Source organism: Sapajus apella, unplaced genomic scaffold, assembly GCF_009761245.1.
Source record: "Sapajus apella isolate SASKATOON/1434 unplaced genomic scaffold, GSC_monkey_1.0 scaffold1, whole genome shotgun sequence".
NCBI lineage: Eukaryota > Metazoa > Chordata > Mammalia > Primates > Cebidae > Sapajus > Sapajus apella.
Window position 1 is genome coordinate 72,735,532 of NW_022436941.1, and position 23,962 is coordinate 72,759,493.

At 34.9% G+C, this 23,962-nt stretch overlaps 1 protein-coding gene and 1 pseudogene across 5 annotated transcripts in view; one reads left to right on the plus strand and one right to left on the minus strand.

Moving 5' to 3' along the window:
* Nucleotides 1-23,962, plus strand: part of ADAMTS6 (ADAM metallopeptidase with thrombospondin type 1 motif 6) — a 331,044-nt gene that overhangs the window by 18,791 nt on the left and 288,291 nt on the right. For all 4 annotated transcript variants that reach the window (XR_004269519.1, XM_032279614.1, XM_032279622.1 and 1 more), the window contains exons 4-7: nucleotides 3,226-3,394; nucleotides 10,275-10,486; nucleotides 10,974-11,057; nucleotides 11,565-11,710. Coding sequence is in view for 3 of the 4 variants with exons in the window: in XM_032279614.1 (XP_032135505.1) it covers nucleotides 3,226-3,394; nucleotides 10,275-10,486; nucleotides 10,974-11,057; nucleotides 11,565-11,710 (611 nt within the window). In the remaining variant the exon portion in view is untranslated. The remainder of the gene's footprint in view (nucleotides 1-3,225; nucleotides 3,395-10,274; nucleotides 10,487-10,973; nucleotides 11,058-11,564; nucleotides 11,711-23,962) is intronic.
* On the minus strand, nucleotides 5,282-5,867 carry LOC116552822 (annotated as a pseudogene). Its single transcript, XR_004269526.1, has one exon. The product of XR_004269526.1 is annotated as a CDGSH iron-sulfur domain-containing protein 1 pseudogene (transcript).

Consider the following 23,962-nt stretch of genomic DNA (forward strand, 5'->3'; position numbering starts at 1 on the left):
ATGTAGAAGAGACAGCGGCCACCGTTCCAGAGGACTACAGGAAAGGAGTGTCATTTAGGGAGTTTCAGGTTTTTGTTAGAGCAAGATGAAGTGAACATTCACAAATGAAGCTGGGGGTAGAGGAGATTTTGTTGATGATTGACCTTGAGTTTGAGAGGACACAGTAGAAGTGTTTCAAATAATAGGGAGAGGTAGGAGATGGGATCAGAAAACATGATATACATAATCATATGGGGATTAAAATTCAGGGGTTGAGGTTTGGGCTTCTCAAAGGAATTAATACCATAAGGAAAGAGGGAACATGGTGAGATTAGTCCTGATGGTCCTGAGGCAGATAGTGTAAAGGTGAATGGGGATACTGAAGTAAGTGAGAGCAGGGCTCTTGCCAGGCATGCATAGATTTCTGGTGCTCCCACTAAATTCAGGCCCTCCATCATCTGGTTTTCAGCCCCTGTCTAATCTCATAATCACTCTTCCCATCCCTCCCTTCAGTCACTGTAGCTCCCCTGGTTGTTTCTAAAATACTGTAAGCATGCCCCTATCTCATTGCCTTTGTATTTGCTGTTTCCAGTGTCTGGTCTGCTTTTTCCCAAGATATATATTTGGCTTGCTCCCTCATTTTATTCAGGTTTCTGCTCAAATACCACTTTATTAGAGAGGATGGTCGCAACTATCAAAGATAGTTTGTATAACTCTCTCACTTCTAATTATTTTCTGCTCTTTTTGATTGCTTTTACCTCCCTTCTTAATGTGTATCACTACCTGATTCATCATTTATTTGTATGATCAAATAACTAGCTATTTCTAGCTCCTCTCACCGAAATGTAAGCACCATGATAGAACTGGAACTTTGGTTCACTGTTGTATTCCCACTACCTAACATAGTATCTGCCTTGTGATAGGCACTTGTGAAAGCTTATTTTGTGAATGAATAAATAAATTCAGAAACAGCCCTTAGGGGATAAGAGAATTATAGTATAGTGGTTAAGAGTTCAGACTCCAAAGTCAGTCACATGAGTTCATTGTTTAAACTTGCTCCATCTCAGTTTCTCATCTGCAAAGTGGAACAGATAGTGGTACGTCAAAGAGCTATTAAGAAGAGATTATATTATAAACATTTTACAAGTAGTTAACATATAAAATCTCTGGATTATCCTTCCAGAATCATTTCATTCTGAAATCAGAGACGGTGTTTACTTACTAGGCTTCTGACTTCATTTTTACCCAGCAACTCGAGTCTCTTGTCTGGTAACTTTCAATTTTCTTGTGCCCACAGACCAGCATGACTTTAGTCCCTAGCCTTTCTGGACTGTAGCTGAGACCCTGCTTCCTACATATCCCTCTTATCAAAACTTATACTTGCCTCCTGTTCTGCAGGAACTGTGCTCAGTTTTTCAGTACATTGTTAATCTACCTGGTAAAGTACTTCAGACTGAGGTATCTGAATACGTTAATGGTGTATTATGTTATTTTTGCCAGTATTTGCATTTAATGTAGGGACTACTATCCTTAAAGTAAAGCAAACAATGGTGAAAATCATATTAAGTAACTCAGGGCTGCTTTTTTTGTTTGCATTCCTCAGCTCATTTCATGTAGGTGACTGCCAACTTAATCTATAAATTAGAGTAACTCTGATTATGTCTTATCGTTCCTTCCAAGCATGAGGTACTTAACATGAATTTCTCTAAACAGAATCACGGAGGTAGAATTCAAAGGGACCTTAGAGATTATCTGGACTAGAGGTTTTCAACTTTCTTTTTAAAGCAGCAAAACCCCTTTTTCAAATGAAATATTATGTGGAAAATTAATATATAGATTAATAAAAGCACAGCTGATTCCTAAACCCAGGAATCTAAGCCATGTAGGTCTCCCTTTGTTGTCTGGGGCAATCCCCTGAGGGCACTTCCATGGAACCCTTAGGGCTCCCCAGAGTGCTGTTTTAAAACCACTAATTTAGACCACCTCTTTCATTTTTCCAGCTGAGGAAATACACCCAGAGAGCTTTTATTTTATCTGGTGTTACAGGGTAAATTAGTTGGATTAAGAGCAGTCCTCACATGTGCCATACTTAGGAAAACACTATTAGACAAGAGTGGAAGTTCTTATTTCAGATGTAGATAACTTTTACCATCTCATTTATTTTCATCAACCAAGTTTGTAACTAATACAAAGAAATATGAGACATAACCCTTTGCCTTAAAAAGCAAATAACGTAATTGGGAAACTACAACATGAAGTTGAAAAGTTATACCAAATTTAAATAAGACTCCAAGACTTGAGGTGTAATAAAGCTGAGTGGAATTCACTGAAAATAAGTGATTCTGAGAATTGGCTCTATTGGAGCTCAGTGGAGGGTGAAGCTACTCTATTTGGTTAGAGAAGGTTTTAAAGAGGAGAGATAACTAAACTGAGTAGCACTGGGCTAAGTAAATAGGGATAAGGTGATATAATACTGTAAGTAAGGGCAGAACTTTGAATTCTAGTACCTTCACTTACCTCTGTATAATATTGGGAAAGTCCTTAACCTCTGAGCCTGTTACTTCATCTGCAGAATGGGGATGTATGGGATGTGTGTTAATTAAGGGCATATTAATTGATATACCATAAACCTCAAAATGTCAATGATTTATCTCAATAGAAGTTTATTTCTTCTGTATGTCTGTGTCTACATCAGACAGCTTTGTAAGAGGCCACGCAGGGACCTAGGTTCCTTCTTTTTTGGTTTCTACCTACCCTAGGTCTTTGGAATTCTCTTCATTCAGTGGGGAAAGAGAGTAGAAGATTCTACTGCAGAGGTATTCAGAGGTCAGGCTGAAAGTGGTATATAAACCTTTGCCCACTTTTTTATTGTCCAGAATTCAATCACAAAGCTATATCTAAACACAGAGGATATAGTTATGTGCATAAGGTGGAACTGAAATAAGTTTTAGTGTTCACATAAAATCTGTTATCTCACAAAGTTGCTGTGAGATTGGAGGAAATCATGTATGTGACATGCTTAGTACAGTGCATAGATATATGGAGGTATTTAAATATCCTTTTTAAAGAATAGGAACATTTATATACTGTTTTACTGAGTACAGATAATTCACTAAATTTTTTATTAACATGTATTTTAACCCTGTCTTTGGAGAAGTATCCATTTATTTTTAGCTCTTGGTAATAATGATAACTAATATTTAAAATGATTCTCTTTGGTAAGTTCTTTGTTTATTTTTATTTTAGCATGGTGTTATTGCTACAGAAGATGAAGAATATTTTATTGAACCTTTAAAGAATACCACAGAGGATTCCAAGCATTTTAGTTATGAAAATGGCCACCCTCATGTTATTTACAAAAAGTCTGCCCTTCAACAACGGCATCTGTATGATCACTCCCATTGTGGGGTTTCCGGTAAGTGAGTGTACAACTTTTAGTAAGTATATTGTATTGAATTGCTGCTTTTTCTTTCTTCTGGCAAGTATGGTAAGGTTAACAATAAAAGTAAGTAGGAATTTGACTAGAATTATAATGTCCAGAGCACTTTTAATAGATGTTACCTACCAATAGTTTCAAATCATTTGGAAGCTCTTTGAGACGCCTTTAAACTGTAAGTTTGTATAAAATTCATTTTCTTTTTTTGGTTGAAGGAAAAAAATTCATCTTATTTTACTTAGATAATAGCTATAGCTTTTATGCACAGGTATACTGTAATACTCTGTGATGTTTGTTTAGCCTGATATTTTTATGCTAGTAGCAGGGATCTAGACATTTGAGTAAGACTTGAAGAGTCTTAAGGTAGTATTCAAAAGTAGTGTTAGCACTGAGTGAGGATACTATAGAAATATGCAGTACAGACAATAAACATAGACTTCAGTGGTCAAGGAGAGCTTCATGGAAGAAGTAACTTCTAAGCTGAGGACTGAGGGAAAAGTGAAGGTAGCTGTGTAGAAGTGGAGAAAGCAGTGGCTATAGTGTTTCACATAGAGGAAATAGCGTTTATGAAGCTCCTAAACCAAAAGAGAGAATGTCATGTTTTATAAGTTGACAGACAGTTCAAGCAATTGGGTAATAGAATGTGGGCTGGAGGGATAAAGGTGAGGTTCATAGTGGTAGGTGGAAGTGGTTATGAGAGATGAAACTGGAAAGGTTAGCAGAGGCCACATCATGAAGAGCTTGTGAACCATGTTAAGGGGTTTGTTTATCCTAAGTGCACTAGAAACCCACTGAAAGGTTTTAAACAGGAAGAATAACACATAATCAGATTTGTGTTTTACAAAAACTACTCTGGCAGCAATATGGAGACTGAATTAGAGAAGAGCAAGACTAGAGGTAGGGAGTTAGGAGGATGTTAGTCTAAAGATGAGAAAATGTAGAGGAATAGTAGATATAGCATAGCATAGCAAAAAGAACATGGGCTTTGGTATAGGATAGGACGAATTACCTAACCTCTCTGAGTGATCATCTCAGCACATACTAGTTACCCAGTCAAATTGCAGGTATCATTAAGATGATTGTTTTGTAGTACACTAAAGAGTTATTATGCTAAAAAATTTTTTTTAAAGATTTGTTCTATGTAGTTCCAGTAGTTAGAACCAGGGGAAGAATGCCTCAGAGGGAGATTTCGGCTTAATGCAAAGCTAAAGTCAACAACAAGTAGATGTAGTGAAAGATAGAAAAGGTTGCCTTGTGAATTAGTGTATGATATGCATCATCCTTTTGTTACTTCTCCATATTTTTCATGGGCTTGTTTTCTTCTTAAGTGTTGAGTTTTCTTTGGAATTTTTTTCTTAACTTACTGTTCTCATTCTGTGCACTTTCTTCTTGAGTAATCTCTGAAGCTGTTAATTAAGTCCTTGTTGGTCAAGAATAATTGGTACCAGAAAAAGACAACTTACGGTGAAGCTACCTAAAACATGAATTCCTGAGTTAATAATGAAAACAAAAGGTTTGCTGGGTCTTTGTACTGAGTAATGAAACAAACATTATGGAAACGAGTTTATTTTATCTTATATTCAACAACATTTAGATTGTCAGTACAATTATATATATAAATTCTTTAAAAACTAGAATTCAAATATTTAGTTGGTTTATTTTAATATAATTTTCTATCATTTTCCATAACATGCCATCTTTCACTGTATGATTATAAAAAAGATCACCTTTTAGAAAAATATTTAAAGATTTTATCATATTCTGAAAAGCCTATCTCTTAATCCTTTCATATTTAAATTATTATTTCTTGAAGTACATATCACATTATTTTAACCCAGGCAGATCCTTATTTTTTTTTTTTCTTCCTTTTTTTTTTTTTTTTTGTTTAAACAAATGTGCACCACGATGTTTGAACAAGTAAGACAAATGCCATGAATGTGAAAGCTGCAGTTTGCAATATGCCACATTTAGAACCCAGGGAAGGTCAATTAGGCAGAGGTGGTAGTCATTCTAATTAAACAATCAGGTAACTTCACGACAAGTTGATTTGCAGCATCAAAAGTGTCCATTTAAGTTTCTTTTTTCTTGATGATCAGAGGTCCCACGTTGTCTCCAGTCTCTTCATTGTGTTTTGTGTGAGATCCATCACAGAATGGGAACTTTTTGGACCTCCAACAACGGCAGTACACAGCTTTATCTCCCAAATCCTCCATGTCAAAAGCATGTACTATCTTGGGGTTGTCTTTCTGGATGTGAAGGTTTATCATAGCTTTATTTCGATGATCTTTAACATAAAATCTTTTGTAAGCTAGATAACCAATTGCAGCTGTCCCAGCAGCAATGGTAACTGCTGTGATCCATTCAACTCGTACGCTGGAACTGGAAGTCAGACTCATGGCGCCGTCGCTTGCAAGGCGTGTGTACTAGGTTACCGAGCACAAACGGGTTCGCCCAGATCCTTATTTTTTAATGGTTCACACATTAGTCAAACACTTCTCCAAATCCATTCTTATGGCTATCATAAAATTCTGCCCTTTTGTGGGACGATATTCTCTACCTTCTCTTATTTGGATTACTATAACAATTTCCTAAATAGTCTTCCATTTTAATCTTTTCAATTCACTGGCCATTTCTACTACCCCGAACACTAGCATATTTATTTCAGACCCTCATTATTTCTTGCCAAGACCACTATATTGACTTTCTAATTATGCTTTCTGTATCCAGATTTTTGTTCTTGTTTTCAGTTAAATCTGTCTCCTAAATCTGGCTGTGTCACACACCTTGAAAAACTTCACTGGCTTCCCATTCTTGGGAATATAGTATTATTTCCCTATGTTCTGGGCAAGTGTTACTAGACTTTATTGGGAAAAAAAGCACTTGGGGTTTAGTAGTAAATTTGGGAAATGTCTGGCTAACATCTTAATCGTAATACTGTTTCAAACAGCATAGGTTAAGTGACAGATGTGAATATATAGGCATACATTGCCAGTTAGCCTATTACCTGGAACTCAAGTTTATGCCAAGATATAAGATATCAAAACCCCCTTGACACTGGATATATTTATCTTATGTTCAGATATTAATTTTTCCATTCTAATTAGATTCAAACTATGAATTTTTAAAAATTTTATAGAAGGAATAAATGTTATTTTTAGGAAATAAACATTATGGATGTTTGTAGGACAAAAAGGAGAAAAGGAAAGTTACTCTTATTCCAACACCCAGATATAACTAAGTATTCTTCTAGTCCATTGAAATAGATATTATTATGTCTCTATATCTGCATTATCAACTTATATATTCATTAAGTAAATATTCATTTAGTACCTGTATGCAAGGCTCTTTTAGGTGCTGGGGATGCAGCAATAAATAAAGCAGAAAAACTGCTCTCATCGAGTTTATATTCTAGTGAGGAAAGATAGTTAACTAAATAAGCAAACAAACAAACAAATAAACAAATATATGGTGAACTGTCCGGAAGTAGTAAGTACTATGAACAAAAATAAAGCGGGTCAATGAAATAATAATGAGTGGCTGTATATGTTCAAGCATTTTGGTATTGATCAAAAAGTTAAAATCTTCTTTCAGATGACAATGTAATCCATATATTGATTTTGGAAAAAAGTTATTGTGTTATATGTGTTTATGAGCAATGTTTTCCTAACATGTTATAATCTAATCAGAATTAAATTGAACAAAGCATTCATTAACAGGCATCATTTGAAGAACTACTCATCTTTATTTTGAAACAGAACAAGTCAATCTTGTTCTGTTTTTCATTTCAGACTAAGAAAGATAGTAGTTACAAATCATTAAGCGTAACATTAAGAAGTCAATTGACAATTATAGAATGTATAGTTTTCTAATGAGCTAATCATGCTGGATTAATTTAATTTTTAAAATGAAACTGAAGATGCTCTCTCTCTTGATTTTATTCATTCAGTATATGTGTATACATAAAATATTGAATATATAATTATATATGATATATATAATATGCCTTTGATGGACATTCATAAATGAAAATACATAGTTTAAATAAATAATAAAAATAAATAAAAATATGTGTAGTTAAAATAATTTGTAATTTGTTAGAGTGATAGCCAAGCAAACTAAAATTTTAAATTTTAAAAAACTAAAATGTTGAAAATTATGATGATAGCAAAGATGATAACAGCTATTACCTTACACTGAATTCATTTTTTTTGTTATTATTATTTTTGAGATGCAGTTTTGCTCTTGTTGCCCAGGCTGGAGTGTGGTGGTGCTGTCTTGGCTCACTGCAACCACCACTTCCCAGGTTCTAGTGGTTGTCCTGCCTCAGTTGTCTGAGTAACTGGGACTACAGATGTGTGCCACCATGCCCAGCTAATTTTTTTTCTTTTTGTAGAGACAGGGTTTCACCATATTGGCCAGGCTGGTCTTGAACTCCTGACCTTGGGTGATCTACCCACCTCAGCCTCCCAAAGTGTTGGGATTACAGGCATGAACCATCTTGCCTGGTCTGAATACATTTTAAATTAGAAATACCATTTGCTATGTGTTTATTGCACAATAGTGTCTAATTCTTTTCATAATATTTTAAATAAAAATAAGTAGAAATTGAATGGGTCAGAGAAGGCAGAATGATCAAAAGAATAAAAATAAGATTCTACATTTAGACATTTAAGCCGTCCAGCTAGAGAAAGAGACTGGGCATGACTTAAATATATGAGTGGTTTTATGATCACAGAGGATTGAGCAGGAGAAATTGGAGTTATACTGATGTGGAAAAGCTTTTGGCTGTTTTGTAACAATATGAGCCAATGAAACCTAGTGGCTTACTCAGTATACTTTTAGTATATCACAGTTTCATTGGTCAAGAGTCTGTGCATGGATGGGTCATCTGCTTATGTTCATCCAGGGCTGAATTCTCATCTGGAATCTTGACTGGGGAAGAATCCACTTCCCCACCCCCATATTGTTGGCAGCATTCAGTTCTTGTGGTTATAGTTTTAGTTTTTGGATGGTTGTCTTCAGATGCCAGTTTCAGTTAACCAGCATGATTGCTCGCTTTCTCCAAGTCAGCAAGGGAGACTTGGAGAATGCTACAAATGCTACAATAATATATAACATAATCATGTACTAATATACTCAAAATCACATCCATCCCATCATCTTTGCTGTATTCTGTTAGTTAGTAGCAAGTGACCAGTCCTATCCATACTCAAAAGGAGGAAATCACAAAAGAATGTGAGCATCAAGAGACAGAGGTCATGGAGGCCACCTGGAGAGCCTGCCTGCCACAGTTGGATATAGGGAAACACTTATTATCTGGAGGATACTATTGAAATAAGGAGGGGTGTTTATGTCTTTGCTTCTCTTGACCTTTAGAAAGGAAGATGCTCATTTAACTTACGAGTTCCAGGAATATTTAACTGATAGGTCTCATGATCATTTCCACCTAATTTCTCAAAATTTATCCATCCTACTGTCTTAGCCCATTTCCTGCTGCTGTAATACCTGAATACCTGAGACTAGGTAATTTAAGAACATTGAAAGTTTATTTAGCATATGGTTCTGGATGCTGGGAAGTCCTAGAGCATGGCACCAGCATCTGGTGAGGGTCATCTCATGGAGGAAGGCAAGAGGAGAAAGTGAGTGCACACAACAGAGAGAGGAAATTGGGTCTAACTCATTATTTTTATCAGGAATCCACTCCCACAATAACTAACCCACTCCTGCAATAATGGTTTTAATTCCTTCATGAGGGCGGAGCCCCCATGTTCTAATTACCTCTTAAAGGCCCCAGCTGTTAAAACTGTTACAATGGCAATTAAGTTTCACATGAGTTTTGGAGGAGACATTCAAACCATAGCACCTATGAATGCATTTTTTAAAAGACAAAGGCTAAAGAAGTTAGAAAAATGAGAATAGTTACACTTTCTGTCAAGTGTATCCTATGTATTAATCTAATTTTTCCTCACTAAATTTTTCAATAAGTGGAAGTGAGAAAGATTTCCTGTTCAATATAAGGATATGGAAGTGAGATATACAAAGGTCCTCTACATGCTTGTTTATTTAATGAAGATGATAATCTGAGGCAAGTGTTTACAAATGCCATATCCCTGAAAGACTGCTTCTATACTGAAGAACCAAATGTCTAGAAAACAAAGGATATAGTGCAATCCATGCTAAATCTGGTTCAAAGCAAATTATGCTGGAATCATGATCTTTCAACTCTACTTGAATGCCTCTTACCTCTGGACTTTGGAAAAGAAATATTTTGAGTTCTCTGTCAGAATAAATAGTTGTAGACTGCCAGCCTAAGTGAAAAAAGTAATTCATTGCCTTTTAGAATTGAGATTTCTAGAGCAGTAGAATGGATTCTAATTAAAATAGTTTAATAAAAGCATCTTACTTTAAAATAAATCCTCAAAAGCATCTTTGGAATAGATTTATGCAACATCAGTGTTCTCTATTAGAGCTGTCTTAGGCTGATTCAAAAGTTCATACTCTAGATGCTTTTTAAACAATTTTAAATGATTCTTCGAAGTATATATTTTAAATTTAAATGTATCAAGATATAATTACTAGAATAGTATGAAATGACTATTTGAAATTATTTTTATTAATTCATTTCTTAGACTTGTTTTGCTTTGTTTTCATGAGCAGTTGAACATTTACTTTTTTTTCAGATAAGATGATTATTTTGAAAAATTCACAGACTTTTTCTCACTACTGCATTTTCTAATTCTCTTTCCTTTGGAAAATCTTAATATAGTAGAGAATTTAAGAGAAGTATGTCTACATGAAAGATCTATAAATAAATATGTTTAATTAGTGAACCTATCTGAATTGGTTGCTTTTATTGTAGATTTCACAAGAAGCGGCAAACCTTGGTGGCTGAATGACACATCCGCTTTTCCTTTTTCACTACCAATTAACAACACACATATCCACCACAGACAGAAGAGATCAGTGAGCATTGAACGGTTTGTGGAGACATTGGTAGTGGCAGACAAAATGATGGTGGGCTACCATGGCCGCAAAGACATTGAACATTACATTTTGAGTGTGATGAATATTGTAAGTTTGATCCCTCTATATAATATTTCACTTAATTATTTGTTGTGTTTTTGACTAAGGTCATACATTTTTGCTGTGAAATAAATAATGACAAGAATTTACCTGTCTAAAATGGTAAAATACTTGATCTAGTAATGTTTCAGTGCCATAGAAATACATTTAAAGACGACCTTATCATTCATTTTTAGATAATATGAGAGTTTTAGTGGATTGTTAAATCTTGTTTAAGAGGTTTTCTTTAACTTGAAATATCAGCTCACCCTCTAATTTTCATGCTATAGTTCATGTCTAGGAGAAAATATTTCTTGAGGTAGACTTACATAAAAACCTTTTACCAAGGCACCTTTAGGGTAGACTTCTAAGTGATATGGGGTAATGTATACAATGGTTAAATTTATAAAAAATCATTTTACCACTTAAAAAAATCAGACCGTCACCCTATGATTTTTGTCTGACTTTGTGTCTTTTCTTATTTTCTGGAGGTCAGGTTGCCAAACTTTATCGTGATTCCAGCCTAGGAAACGTTGTGAATATTATAGTGGCCCGCTTAATTGTTCTCACAGAAGATCAGGTAAGAATGAGTTAGTTTATAAATCTAAGATTCTTAACAGATAGGCTATATAGACTTACTTATTATTTAAGAATATGTTTTATTATTGCTCCTGTTAGGAAGTTCTAGTTGGATATGATACTTAGCTCTACACATTTAATATCTTAAGTAAATTTTAAATACGTTACAAGAATATACCTCTTATGTTAAAGCCATATAGATGTATATTAGCTATATGTTTCAGTATAAGGGTGAGCATTTGCATGGCATATCTTATAATAGTGGTTATCATTAGTTTTTATGTTGATAATCTATGTTTACATCATTAAAACTGGAACTGGAAAGAATGTCTGTTAAATAATACACCAAATGAACTCTAGGTCAGATATTATAGAGATAAAAATTGGCAAGAGATTATTCCTAGAAACCACTGCTTCTAATTATAGTCTTACTTTAGTCTTCAAAAGTTTTAACAACTGACCTTAGTAATTTGTTTGGAACATTTCTGGTATGCATGTTGTATTGCAGCCAAACTTGGAGATAAACCACCATGCAGACAAGTCTCTCGATAGCTTCTGTAAATGGCAGAAATCCATTCTCTCCCACCAAAGTGATGGAAACACCATTCCAGAAAATGGGATTGCCCACCACGATAATGCAGTTCTTATTACTAGGTATGGTTTGTTGCAAGTATTTTTCCTTTGATTGTTTTGTTTATTCACTATTATAATAAATTTGGTTCTATCTAAAGCCTCATTCAGATAATGAGTATAGAGAAAGCAAAATGATAATTTATTTTTCACTACTGAGAAAGAATGTATTATACTATTATTATGTTTGCATCAGATGAATCAAATAAGAAAAAAGAAAATATTAAGATTTGACTTAGAAATTTAGCAAATAACTTTCCTTCTACTGATAAGTTCTATTCATAATGTTTCATCGGAAGCATGTAGATGATTTATTAACTGAACAAAATACCTACTAAAACAAGATTAAAACGTGTGAGAAAATATATATCTTAAAAATAATCATTATTGGTTATAAAATATATTAACTATTCTTGCCTCATAGTTGTGTTAAAGTGTATTAAAAGGGAGGAGGAGACTGGCAGTTATATAACTTACTTGAATGCTTATTTAATTTAAAATACTTTAATTAAGATATATAAATATTAAAAAGTAGGTTGATTACACTATGCATTGAACAGCTTGTCTCTCAACCAAAATTATTATTTGATGATAACCCATTGAATTCTTACGTTGCTTTCCAGTTTTACAAAACTGTTTTCAGATCCATTTTATTCTTTATTCTCTAACAACAACCCTGAAGATAGTGTTATTATGTTACGCATATTAGAAATTAGGGAAGGTAAGTTTCTGAAGATTACTCAGCTAATAAGTGAAAGAATAGGGCTCAGATCCTGGTGATCCTGTCTTTTATTATATGATGCTATCTGTTTTAGTTTTTAATACTCTAATTATGATTGGATAGAAACATTATACTTAAATTATTTTAAGTTTGCCTTTTGACCTCTTATTAGTATTTTAAAAATAAAAAAAAAATAGCAGTAATAATAAACAAATGGAAACATTATTCTCTCTTGGCTAAGTGGAGTAGTCTTTGGTATGTTGGTTATTTCAGTTTGCAAAGCAGTATTTAACATATGCTTCATCTGTGTATGGTATATTCATTGACTCTACATTAGGTTCCAGGGATGGAATACAAAGCATATGAGTCAGAATCTTGAGATTCAGTAAGATAATGTAAACTTTAGAAAAATTTCCCGGGTAACTGAGTCATAGAGTGAAAGTTCTGAATTTTATTTTATAGTTATGCTTACTTTAATTGACTATCTACCTGGCATCATAGGTGAGAAAATTTGGTTTATGACATGCTAGCTGAATAAAATCATATGGTTCTGTATTAATATATGTTGACATTTTATTGTGGTAAAATTTGCATCCCCTTAGAGTCTTCTGGTCTGGAATATCCTCAAATAGACTTAAGTAATTAAAAATTTACTAGGAATTGTGCAAATATAGAAAACTTTCTGTTTAAAAATATGGACATTGATTAGTGTCAATGAAATTACTAGAAGAAAATGTCTGCTGTATATAGCTAAAAAAATGATCATAGATATTTACATGGATTTTGTATTTATATTTGTAAAGCCCTTTCTCTCTTCCCAAATACGACATGCAGTGGACTCCCAATACTTCAAATTTCATTATTATATCTCCATTGGATTTGTACCTTTTGCCTCAAATGACAGAAGTTATACCAAGCACACATATAGGTATTCCAGCAGTAGAGTACATCTGGACAGTTAGCCCACGTTTCTTTGCCCTGGCTATTCAGCTGTCCAACTTTTTACCTGAAGTTTCCTGGATATTTTCCTGATTCTCTGCAGGGCTCTTCTTTGCTTTTGTAAGCTACTTTGAGTGCCTTTTTGATGTGTGAGGTTTGAACATAAACTTTTCTTTTTAATTTTTATTTTATTTATTTATTTACTTTTTGAGATGGAATCTTGCTGTGTTGCTCAGGCTGGAGTGCAGTGGTGTAATCTCGGCTCACTGCAGCCTTCACTGCCTGGGTTCAAGTGAGTCTTCTGCCTCAGCCTCTTAAGTAGCTGGGATTACAGGCTTGTTCCACTACACCTGGCTAACTTTTTGTATTTTTAGTAGAGACCGGGTTTTACCATGTTAGCCAGGATGGTCTTGATCTACTGACCTTGTGATCCGCCTGCCTCAGCTTCCCAAAGTGTTGGGATTACAGGCGTGAGCCACAACGCCTGGACAATATTTTCTTTTCAGACTTGTCTCCTAATGATCAGACTAGTACTAGAAATGATCTCAGGATTTAATAGGGTAATAGTTCAAAGAGTTCATATCATATTATTTTAGACGGGCTAATGTAACAGGTTAGAAAAATGCCTTTTGGGGCAGTGTGGAATTCTTTTTTGAATTCTTATTAAAGTTTATCTTTAATATTAGGAATGGTTATTTTTTGAGGATCAGAGGAGAGCTGCTAGTGTTGGACTGTCTCTTATACATTTGTTATTTTGAAATCAAACGTGTTTAAATTATACTGCTAATTTTTGTAAAAATAATTTTGAGACGTCCACTGATGACTTTGTATTAATATTGAAAATTGGTTGATATAACTCACTTATTAACATGTTCAAGGGGGCCAGGTGTGGTGGCTGATGCCTGTAATCCTAGCACTTTGGGAGGCCGAGACAGGCAGATCACCTGAGGTCAGGAGTTCGAGACCAGCCTGACCAACATGGAGAAATCCTGTCTCTACTAAAAATACAAAATTATCTGGGTGTGGTGGCTCATGCCTGTAGCCTCAGCTACTTGTGAGGCTGAGACAGGAGAATTGCTTGAACCGGGGAGGTGGACATTGTGGTGAACTGAGATTGTGCCATTGCACTCCAACCTGGGCAACAAGAAAGAAACTCCATCTCAAAAAAAAAAAAAAAAAAAAATCCAGGGGTATGAACCTACTGTTTGTGGGTAAGATCATGATGCATGTTTGCTTGAAATGTCAACTCACTAGGGAGAATGTATCATGTGTTTATCAAGAATGCCAGAGGAAAACTGTTGGATATATTTATTTCCACTATGCCAAATTTTGTCCCAGGGACTCAAAGGTTTTATGCAAAAACCACTTGAGATTGTGGTCACTTAAGTAACAATAGGTACTTTTAAAAACTCAAAATGTTATCTCTTTTTTACAAATTATGTCATTGTTTTATTTTGTTGCTTTAAATTTAAAACGCACTATGCTCTGCAAAGCTACAAACTCTGACTAGAGAGAAAGAAAATAAAGAAATTTTGAATGTTATTTTAACTGATACCAATAATATTGAATGAATACCAAAGAACATATTGAAATTATTTTTATATATTTATATATTTTATGTGTACATATATGTATTATTATGTTCTATATAATAATTATTCATAATAAAAATATATAATATAATGAATACCTATTATCGCTACCTAGATTTATCAAATCTTAACTTTATGCTGTACCAAAGAGCAGCTTTATATCACTTATTAAAATGATGGTTACCTAGCCAGCATCATAATGACAGGATCAAATTCACACATAATAATATTAACTATCAATGTAAACAGGCTAAATGTCCCATTAAAACACACAGACAGGCAAGTTGGATAGAGGCAAGACCTGTTGGTGTGCTGTATTCAGGAGACCCATCTCACGTGCAAAGACACACAAAGGTTCATAATGAAGGGATGGAGGAATATTTACCAAGCAAATGGAAAGCAAAAAAAAAAAAAGCAGGCGTTGCAATCATAGTCTCTGATAAACCTGACTCTGAACCAACAAAGATCAAAACAGACAAAGAAGGGCATTACATAATGGTAAAGGGATCAATGCAGCGAGAAGAGCTGACTATCCTAAATAGATAGGCACCCAATACAGGAGCACCCAGATTCATAAAGCAAGTTCTTAGAGACCTACAAAGAGACTTAGACTCCCACACAATAATAGTGGGAGACTTTAACACCCAACTGTCAATATTAGATCAACAAGACAGAAAATTAACAAGGATATTCTGGACTTAAACTCAGCTCTGGACAAAGAGGACCAAATAGACATCTACAAAACTCTCCACTCCAAATTGACAAGTCATACATTCTTCTCAGCACCACATTGCACTTACTCTAAAATCGACCACATAATTGGAAGTAAAACACTTAGCAAATGCCAAAGAATAGAAATCATAACAAACAACCTCTCAGACCACAACACAATCAAACTAGAACTCAGGATTAAAAAATTCACTCAAAACTGCACAATTACATGGAAACTGAGCAATCTGCTCCTGAATGACTACTGGGTAAATAACAAAATGAAGGCAGAAATAAATAAGTTCTTTGAAACCAATGAGAACAAAGGTACAATGTATGAGAATCTCTGGAACACAGCTAAAGCAGTTTTTAGAGGCAAATTTATAACACTAAACGCCCACAAGAGAAAGCAGGAAAGATCTAAAATCAACACCCTAACATCACCATTAAAAAAACTAGAGAAACAGAGCAAATAAATTCAAAAGCTAGCAGAAGACAACAAATAAGTAAGATCAGAGCAGAACTGAAGGAGATAGAGACATGAAAAACCCTTCAAAAAAATCAATGAATTCAGGAGCTGGTTTTTTTTAAAAGATCAACAGACTAGATAGACTGATAACCAGATTAATAAAGAAGAAAAGAGAAGAATCAAATAGACACAATAAAAAATGATAAAGGCGATATCACCACTGATCCCATAGAAATACAAGCTACCATCAGAGAATACTACGAACATCTCTCTGCAAATAAACTAGAAAATCTAGAAGAAATGGATAAATTCCTGGATACATACACCCTCCCAAGTCTAAACCAGGAAGAAGTTGAATCCCTGAATAGACCAATACAAGTTCTGAAAATCAGGCAGTAATTAATAGCCTACTAACCAAAAAAAGTCCAGGACCAGATGGATTCACAGCAGAATTCTACCAGAGGTACAAAGAGGAGCTGCTACCATTCCTCCTGAAATCATTCCAAACAATAGAAAAAGAGGGATGCCTCTCTAACTCATTTCATGAGGCCAGCCTCATCCTGATACCAAAACATGGCAGAGACACAACAAAAAAAGAAAATTTCAGGCCAATGTCTCTCATGAACATCGATTCAAAAATCCTCAATAAAATATTAGCAAACTGAATCCAGCATCACATCAAAACACTCATTCACCACCATCAAGACGGCTTTATCCCTGGGATGCAAGGTTGGTTCAAGATATGCCAATCAGTAAATGTAATTCATCACATAAACAGAAGCAATGACAAAACCACATGATTATCTTAATAGATGCAAAAAGGCCTTCAATAAAATTCAACACTCCCTCATGCTAAAAACTCTCAATAAACTAGATATTGATGGAATTTATCTGAAAATAAAAACAGCTATTTATGACAAACCCACAGAGAATATACTGAATTGGCAAAAGCTGGAAGTATTCCCTTTGCTGTCTCTCACCACTCCTATTCAACATACTATCGGAAGTTTGGCCGGGGCAATCAGGCAAGAAAAAGAAATAAGGAGTATTGAAATAGGAAGAGAGGAAGTCAAATTGTCTCTGTTTGCAGGTGACATGATTGTATATTTAGAAAACCCCATTGTTTCAGCTCCAAATCCCCTTAAGCTGATAAGCAAATTCAGCAAAGTCTCAGCACACAATATCAATGTGTAAAAATCACAAGCATTCCTATACGCCAATAATAGACAAAGAAAGAGCCAAATCATGAGTGAACTCCCATTCACAATTGCTACAAAGAGAATAAATCACCTAGGAATACAGCTTACAAGGGATGTGAAGGACCTCTTCAAGGAGAACTACAAACCACTGCTCAAGGAAGTAAGAGAGGACACAAACAAATGAAAAAATATTCCATGCTCATGGATAAGAAGAATTAATATCATGCAAATGGTCATACTGCCCAAAGTAATTTATAGAGTCAGTGCTATCCCCATCAATCTTCCATTCACTTTCTTCACAGAAATTAGAAAAAACTACTTTAAACTACATATGGAACCAAAAAAAAGCCAACATAGCTAAGACAATCCTAAGCAAAAAGAATAAAGCTGGAGCCATCCTGCTACTTGAATTTAAACTATACTACAAGGCTACAGTAACCAAAACAGCATGATACTGGTACCAAAACAGATATATAGACCAATGGAACAGAAGAGAGGCCTCAGAAATAATGCCACATATCTACTACCATCTGATCTTGACAAACCTGACAAAAACAAGCAACGGGGAAAGGATTCCCTATTTAATAAATGCTGTTAGGAAAACTGGCTAGCCATATGCAGAAAACTAAAACTGGACCCCTTCCTCACATCTTATACAAACATTAATTCAAGATGGATTAAAGAAGACATAAAACCATAAAAACCCTAGAAAAAGTCCTAGGCAATATCATTCAGGACATAGGCGTGTGCAAAGAATTCATGACTAAAACAACAAAAACAATGGCAACAAAAGTCAAAATTGACAAATGAGATCTAATCAAACTAAAGAGCTTCTGCACAGCAATAGAAACTATCCTCAGGGTGACAGGCAACCTAAAGAATGAGAGAAAATTTTTGCAATCTGTCCATCTGACAAAGGGCCAATACCCAGAATCTTAAACAAATTTCCAAGAAAAAGCAAAGAACTTAAACAAATTTATAAGAAAAAAACAACCCCGTCAAAAAGTGGGTGAAGGATATGAACAGACACGTCTCAAAAGAAGACATTTATGCAACCAACAAACATATGAAAAAAAGCTCATTATTGCTGGTCATTAGAGAACTGCAAATCAAAACCACAGTGAGATACCATCTCATGCCAGTTAGAATGGTGATCATTAAAAAGTCAGGAAACAACAGATGCTGGAGAGGGCGAATGTGGAGAAATAGGAACACTCTTACATTATTGGTGGGAGTGTAAATTAGTTCAACCATTGTGGAAGACCGTGTGGCCATTCCTCAAGGATCTAGAACCAGGAATACCATTTGACCCAGCAATCCCATTACTGGGTATATACCCAAAGGATTTTAAATCATTCTACTATAAAGACACATGCACATGTATGTTTATTGCAGCATTGGTCACAGTTGCAAAGACTTGGAACCAACCCAGATGCCCATCAATGATGAATTGAATAAAGAAAATGTGCCACATACACACCACGGAATACTATGCAGCCATAAAAAAGGATGAGTTCATGTCCTGTGCAGGGACATGGATGAAGCTGGAAACCATCATTCTCAGCAAACGAACACAGGAACAGAAAACCAAACTCCTCATGTTCTCACTCATAAGTGGGAGTTGTACAGTGAGAACACATGAACACAGGGAGTGGAAATCACACAAAGGGGCTTTTGGGGGGGGTGGGAGACTATTAGAGGGATAGCATTAGGAGAAATACCAAATGTAGATGACGGGTTGATGGATGCAGCAAACAATCATGGCATGTGTATACCTATGTAACAAACCTGCACATTCTGCACATATATCCCAGATCTTAAAGTATAATAAAAAATAAAAAATAAAAAATTTTAATGATGGTCCTCTCTTTGTTGTAATAACTACCTGGCCTCATAGCTCTGAATACCAAAGTTAGTGCTATAGGGTATAGACGTGGAAATATGGCAATATTTCCATACAGTGTACTTAATGTATTATAAATACACATTAATAGAATAATAAAACTGAGCTTTCATTTTTGTGATCTATTTTTTATTAAAATATCAGTGTTAGTAACTTTTATTGATTGCTTTCATTGACTAGATCTATTAGAATTATTTAATGATTATTAATATTCACCTAAATTAGTGAATGAAGTTCACTAATATATCAGTGGTGAAATATAACATATACCTAGGTCAAGAAATGATTAATATTCTTTACTTGAAACTCTAGAAGCAGAATTTTAGAAGGCAAAATAAGACTGTACACATATAGTTAACAAATTAACTGGCTATAAAGCTTGCAAATTGTTTTTATTAAGCTTTGTATTTTGTTATTTTACAATTAATAAATTGATAAAAATTGTATTTATGGTATACAAATGATGTTTAGATATATGTATACATTCTAAAATGGCTAAATCTAGCATTGGCTTGATGTTTTGCCTCCCATACTTTATTAAGGTTTGTATTGATAAACCAAATTAATAGCTACTTAGGAATATAAAAACCTGTGGTCGGGCGTGGTGGCTCACGCCTATAATCCCTGCACTTTGGGACTCTGAGACGGGTGGATCACGAGGTCAGGAGTTCGAGACCAGTCTGGCCAACATAGCGAAACCCTGTCTCAACTAAAAATACAAAAAATTAGCCAGGTATGGTGGTATATGCCTGTAATCCCAGCTACTTGGGAGGCTGAGGCAGGAGAATCATGTGAACCTGGGAGACGGAGGTTGCACTGAGCCGAGATCTCGCTTGCTATTGCACTTCAGCCCAGGCAACAGTGCAAAACGCCATCTCAAAAAAACAAAAAACAAAAAACCCAGCAAGTTGACAGTTGTTTAATTAAATATTCAAGTTAAGTCAGGAAATATTCGCCAGAAGTTTAAAGTCAAGCCAATATCTAAATCTATTTTGTGGTAAAATATTCAAGAAATCTATTTATTGTCTGAAATTCAGTAGGAATTCAAAGATATGGAGTACATTTGCATCAATGTTTAGCAATTAGCATGAACAGACTAATGCATACATTTCTTGGCTTTCTCTCCTATGAAGTTTTGGAATCATGTTTTTTTTCATTTTTAAGATAATGCATAACAGTTTATGTATTAGGGTAGGAATTATAGCCTAAGTTCTTTTTATGGTAACAGTTTTATTGAGATATAATTCATAGACCATACGATTTACCCATTTAAATTATACAATTCAATGGTTTTTATTATATTCACAGAGTTGTGTAATCATCATTATCATCAATTTTAGAACATTCCATCACTCCCAAAGGAGGTAATCCTCCATTCCCCACATTCCCCCCAGTTCCCACTCCTACCCCAGTCCTAGGCAACTGCTAATCTACTTTTTGTCTGTCTAGGTTTGCATACTCTAGACCATAAATAAAAATTAAATCATACAGTATATGGTCTTTTGTGACCTTCCTTTTTTATTTAGCACAGTGTTTTCAAGGTTGAACCATAATGTGGCATGTATCAGTGCTTCATTGAAAATTCAAGACACCTAACCTTTAAGACTGCCTCTATACACTGTTTGTCAATTATTATACTTTTACAGTTTTTCATTAATGGAAAGCACAGGATTTATAAATACATCTCAAAATACAGATACAAAAATTGCACACCAAGTCAAATAATTTAGTTTTTAATTAAAATGAGCATATTTATCCTCTTAAGGGGTCATGACTGTTTGCTTTGGTACTGCTGGATTATAAAAGAATTAGAATTTCCAAAGTCACCTAATGTTTTCAGTTAGGAGTATAAAAATAGCTATAAAAGTGGTTTATTGCGAAAATTTGGCCTGCAGTGTTTGCATTTAAACAAGTTTTCTTATTTTTTAAATAATGTGTTTATCAGGATTATATATCAGTTTCATGGTTAAATATTAGAACAGATAGAGGAAACTGAAGTTAAATGTGATGCATTAACATTTATTTGGCATTCATTTATGGATTTTTAAAAATCTTTAAAGAAATGCCAGTTACATATTTTATGACCAGTTAAATATTTTATTTCACTGAGCTTTCAAAGAATATATTAGGTTTATAGGATGTGTGAATTCAAATTGTGGGTGAATTAATTTTGGTATGTGGGCATTTTTAAGCATGCATTTTTCTCTTACCATGCTGCTTTTTCTGAATTGTTTGAGATGATCATATAGTTTATGTTTCTAAAAGTGTATTAATACAGTGAATTGCAATGATTGGTTTGGAATATTAAACCAACCTTTCTTTTTTTTCTGTTTTGTTTTTGAGACATGGTCTCACTCTGTTGCCCACTATATCTGCCCACCTCCATTTCCCATATTTTCCTCCTCTTCAATTTCCTTTTCTTTTCTTTTGTCTGTGCCTTGTTGGTTCCCTACTCAAAAGTGTTTATCTAGATTCAGTTTCCATTTCAATATAGAACTAAGACAAACTGTAGTGATTCTAATTTCTTGTGTATACTGGGACACTTGTAAGAGTGAAAGAGGAGGGCTGTGTGCAATGTCTTATGCCTGTAATGCCAGCACTTTGGAAGGCCAAGGAGGGAGGAACTCTTGAGGTCAGGAGTTCGAGACCAGCCTGGCCAACATGGCGAAACCCTATATCTACTAAAAATACACAAAAAAATTAGCCAGGCATGGTGGCATGGTCCTGTAATCCCAATTACTCGGGAGGCTGAGGTAGGATAATCATTTGAACCTGGGAGGCAGAGGTTGCAGTGAACTGAGATCACACAACTGCACTCCAGCCTGGGCAATAGAGTGAGACTTTGTCTCCAAAAAAAAAAAAAAAGTAAAAGTGGGTGCCACTGACAGTTATGTCTGGAAAATGGGCACAAATTAGGACCTAGTGAAACAAGATTATGGTTGTCTCAGCCATTACCTATCCTTGTTTGTTAAACATCAAATAAAAATGAGAACAAGAAGATACTTTTTCCTCAATGCCCAAGTTTTATCAATTGTCTTTGTACACACCTTGAATAGCGTACCTTATCTGTAGTAGGCATTATTAAATAAAGAAGGACATATTGTACTAAACTTTAAGGAACAGTAACTTAAGTGTTTATATTGGTTTTATGGATGTATTGATGTATGTACATAACCAAGTACCAGAGAGTTAAGTGCTTTACAGACACTTAATCATTTAAACCTTAAATAACTGTATCAGATAGGTACTGCTGTTTTCTCCATTTTGCAGAACAGAGAGCTGAAGCACAGGAAAGTTAATTGATCAGCAAAGTCACACAGTAATTAGTAGAACTAGGATTTGTAAAATGCAGTCTGGCTACAAAGTTCTTTTAGAGGAGTTATAAGGATACACAACAAAAAAATAATGTGGTATCTTTTAATAACGTTGGTGCCTGTGGTAGCTAGACTTTTAAGGTGGCCCTCAATGGTCTCTGTCGCCTGGTATTCATGACTTTATGTAACTTCCTCCTCTGGAGTGTGGTCTAGCGAATTGATGTCTTGACAATATAGAGTCTTCCAGCTCATAAACAGCCTCTCTCTCCATTTATTTAGTTTTTTTTTTTAATTTCTCTAAGCAGGATTTTGTGGTTTTCAGTGTTTTTATACCTTTGGTCATATTTTTTAATGTTATTGTCTATGATACTGTTTTTAAAATTTCATTTTCAATATTAAATGTTTTTCACTGGCATATAAAAATACAATATATATTTATATTGATTTTGTATCTTGTAACCTTGCTAAATCTATTGGTTTTAATAGCTTTGTGTGTATGTGTCAGAGTCTCGCTCTTGTCGCCCAAGCTGGAGTACAATGGTGCGATCTCGGCTTCGCGATTTTCCTGCCTTAGCCTCCCAAATAACTGGGATTACAGGTACCTGCCAGCATGCCCAGCTAATTTTTGTATTTTTAGTAGAGATGAGGTTTCACCATGTTGGCCAGGCTGGTCTCGAACTCCTGACGTCAGCCTCCCAAAGTGCTGGGATTACAGGCATGACCCATGGTGCCTGGCCTGGTTTTAATAGCTTTTTAATAGATTCCATCTATAAAGTTGATAATGTTGTCTGAGATGAAAGAGATTATGTTCCTTCCTTCTAATAATTAATTTTATTTCTTTATTTTTTTTCCTCATTGGAATGTCTAGAACTTCTAACACAATGTATAATAAAGGTGGTGAGAGCAGACATCCTTGTTTTGTTCCTGACCTCAGTAAGGAAGGAATTCCATCTTTCACCATTAAGTATAAGTTATTGGTTTCTTTGTTGATGCCCCTTGTCTGGTTGAGAAAATTTCCTTCTATTCATAGTTTACTGAGAGTTTGTTTCTTTGTCTATTCGTTTGTTTTAATCAAGAATGGGTGTTGGAATGTTACCAAATGCTTTTTCTGAATTGTTTGAAATGATCATATAGTTTATCTTTTTAAAAGCGGATTAATACAGTAAAGTGCAATGATTGGTTTAGAATGTTAAACCAACCTTTTTTTTTTTTGGAGACAGGGTCTCACTCTGTTGCCAGGGTGCAGTGTAATGTGGTGATCTTAGCTCACTGCAACATCTGCCTCCCAGGCTTCAGCAGTCCTCCCACCTCAGCCTCCTGAGTAGCTGGTACTATAGGCGTGCACCACAATGACCAGCTAATTTTTGTATATTTTGTAGAGATGGGGTTGCACTATGTTGCTCAAGCTGGCCTCAAACTCCTGGGCCTAAG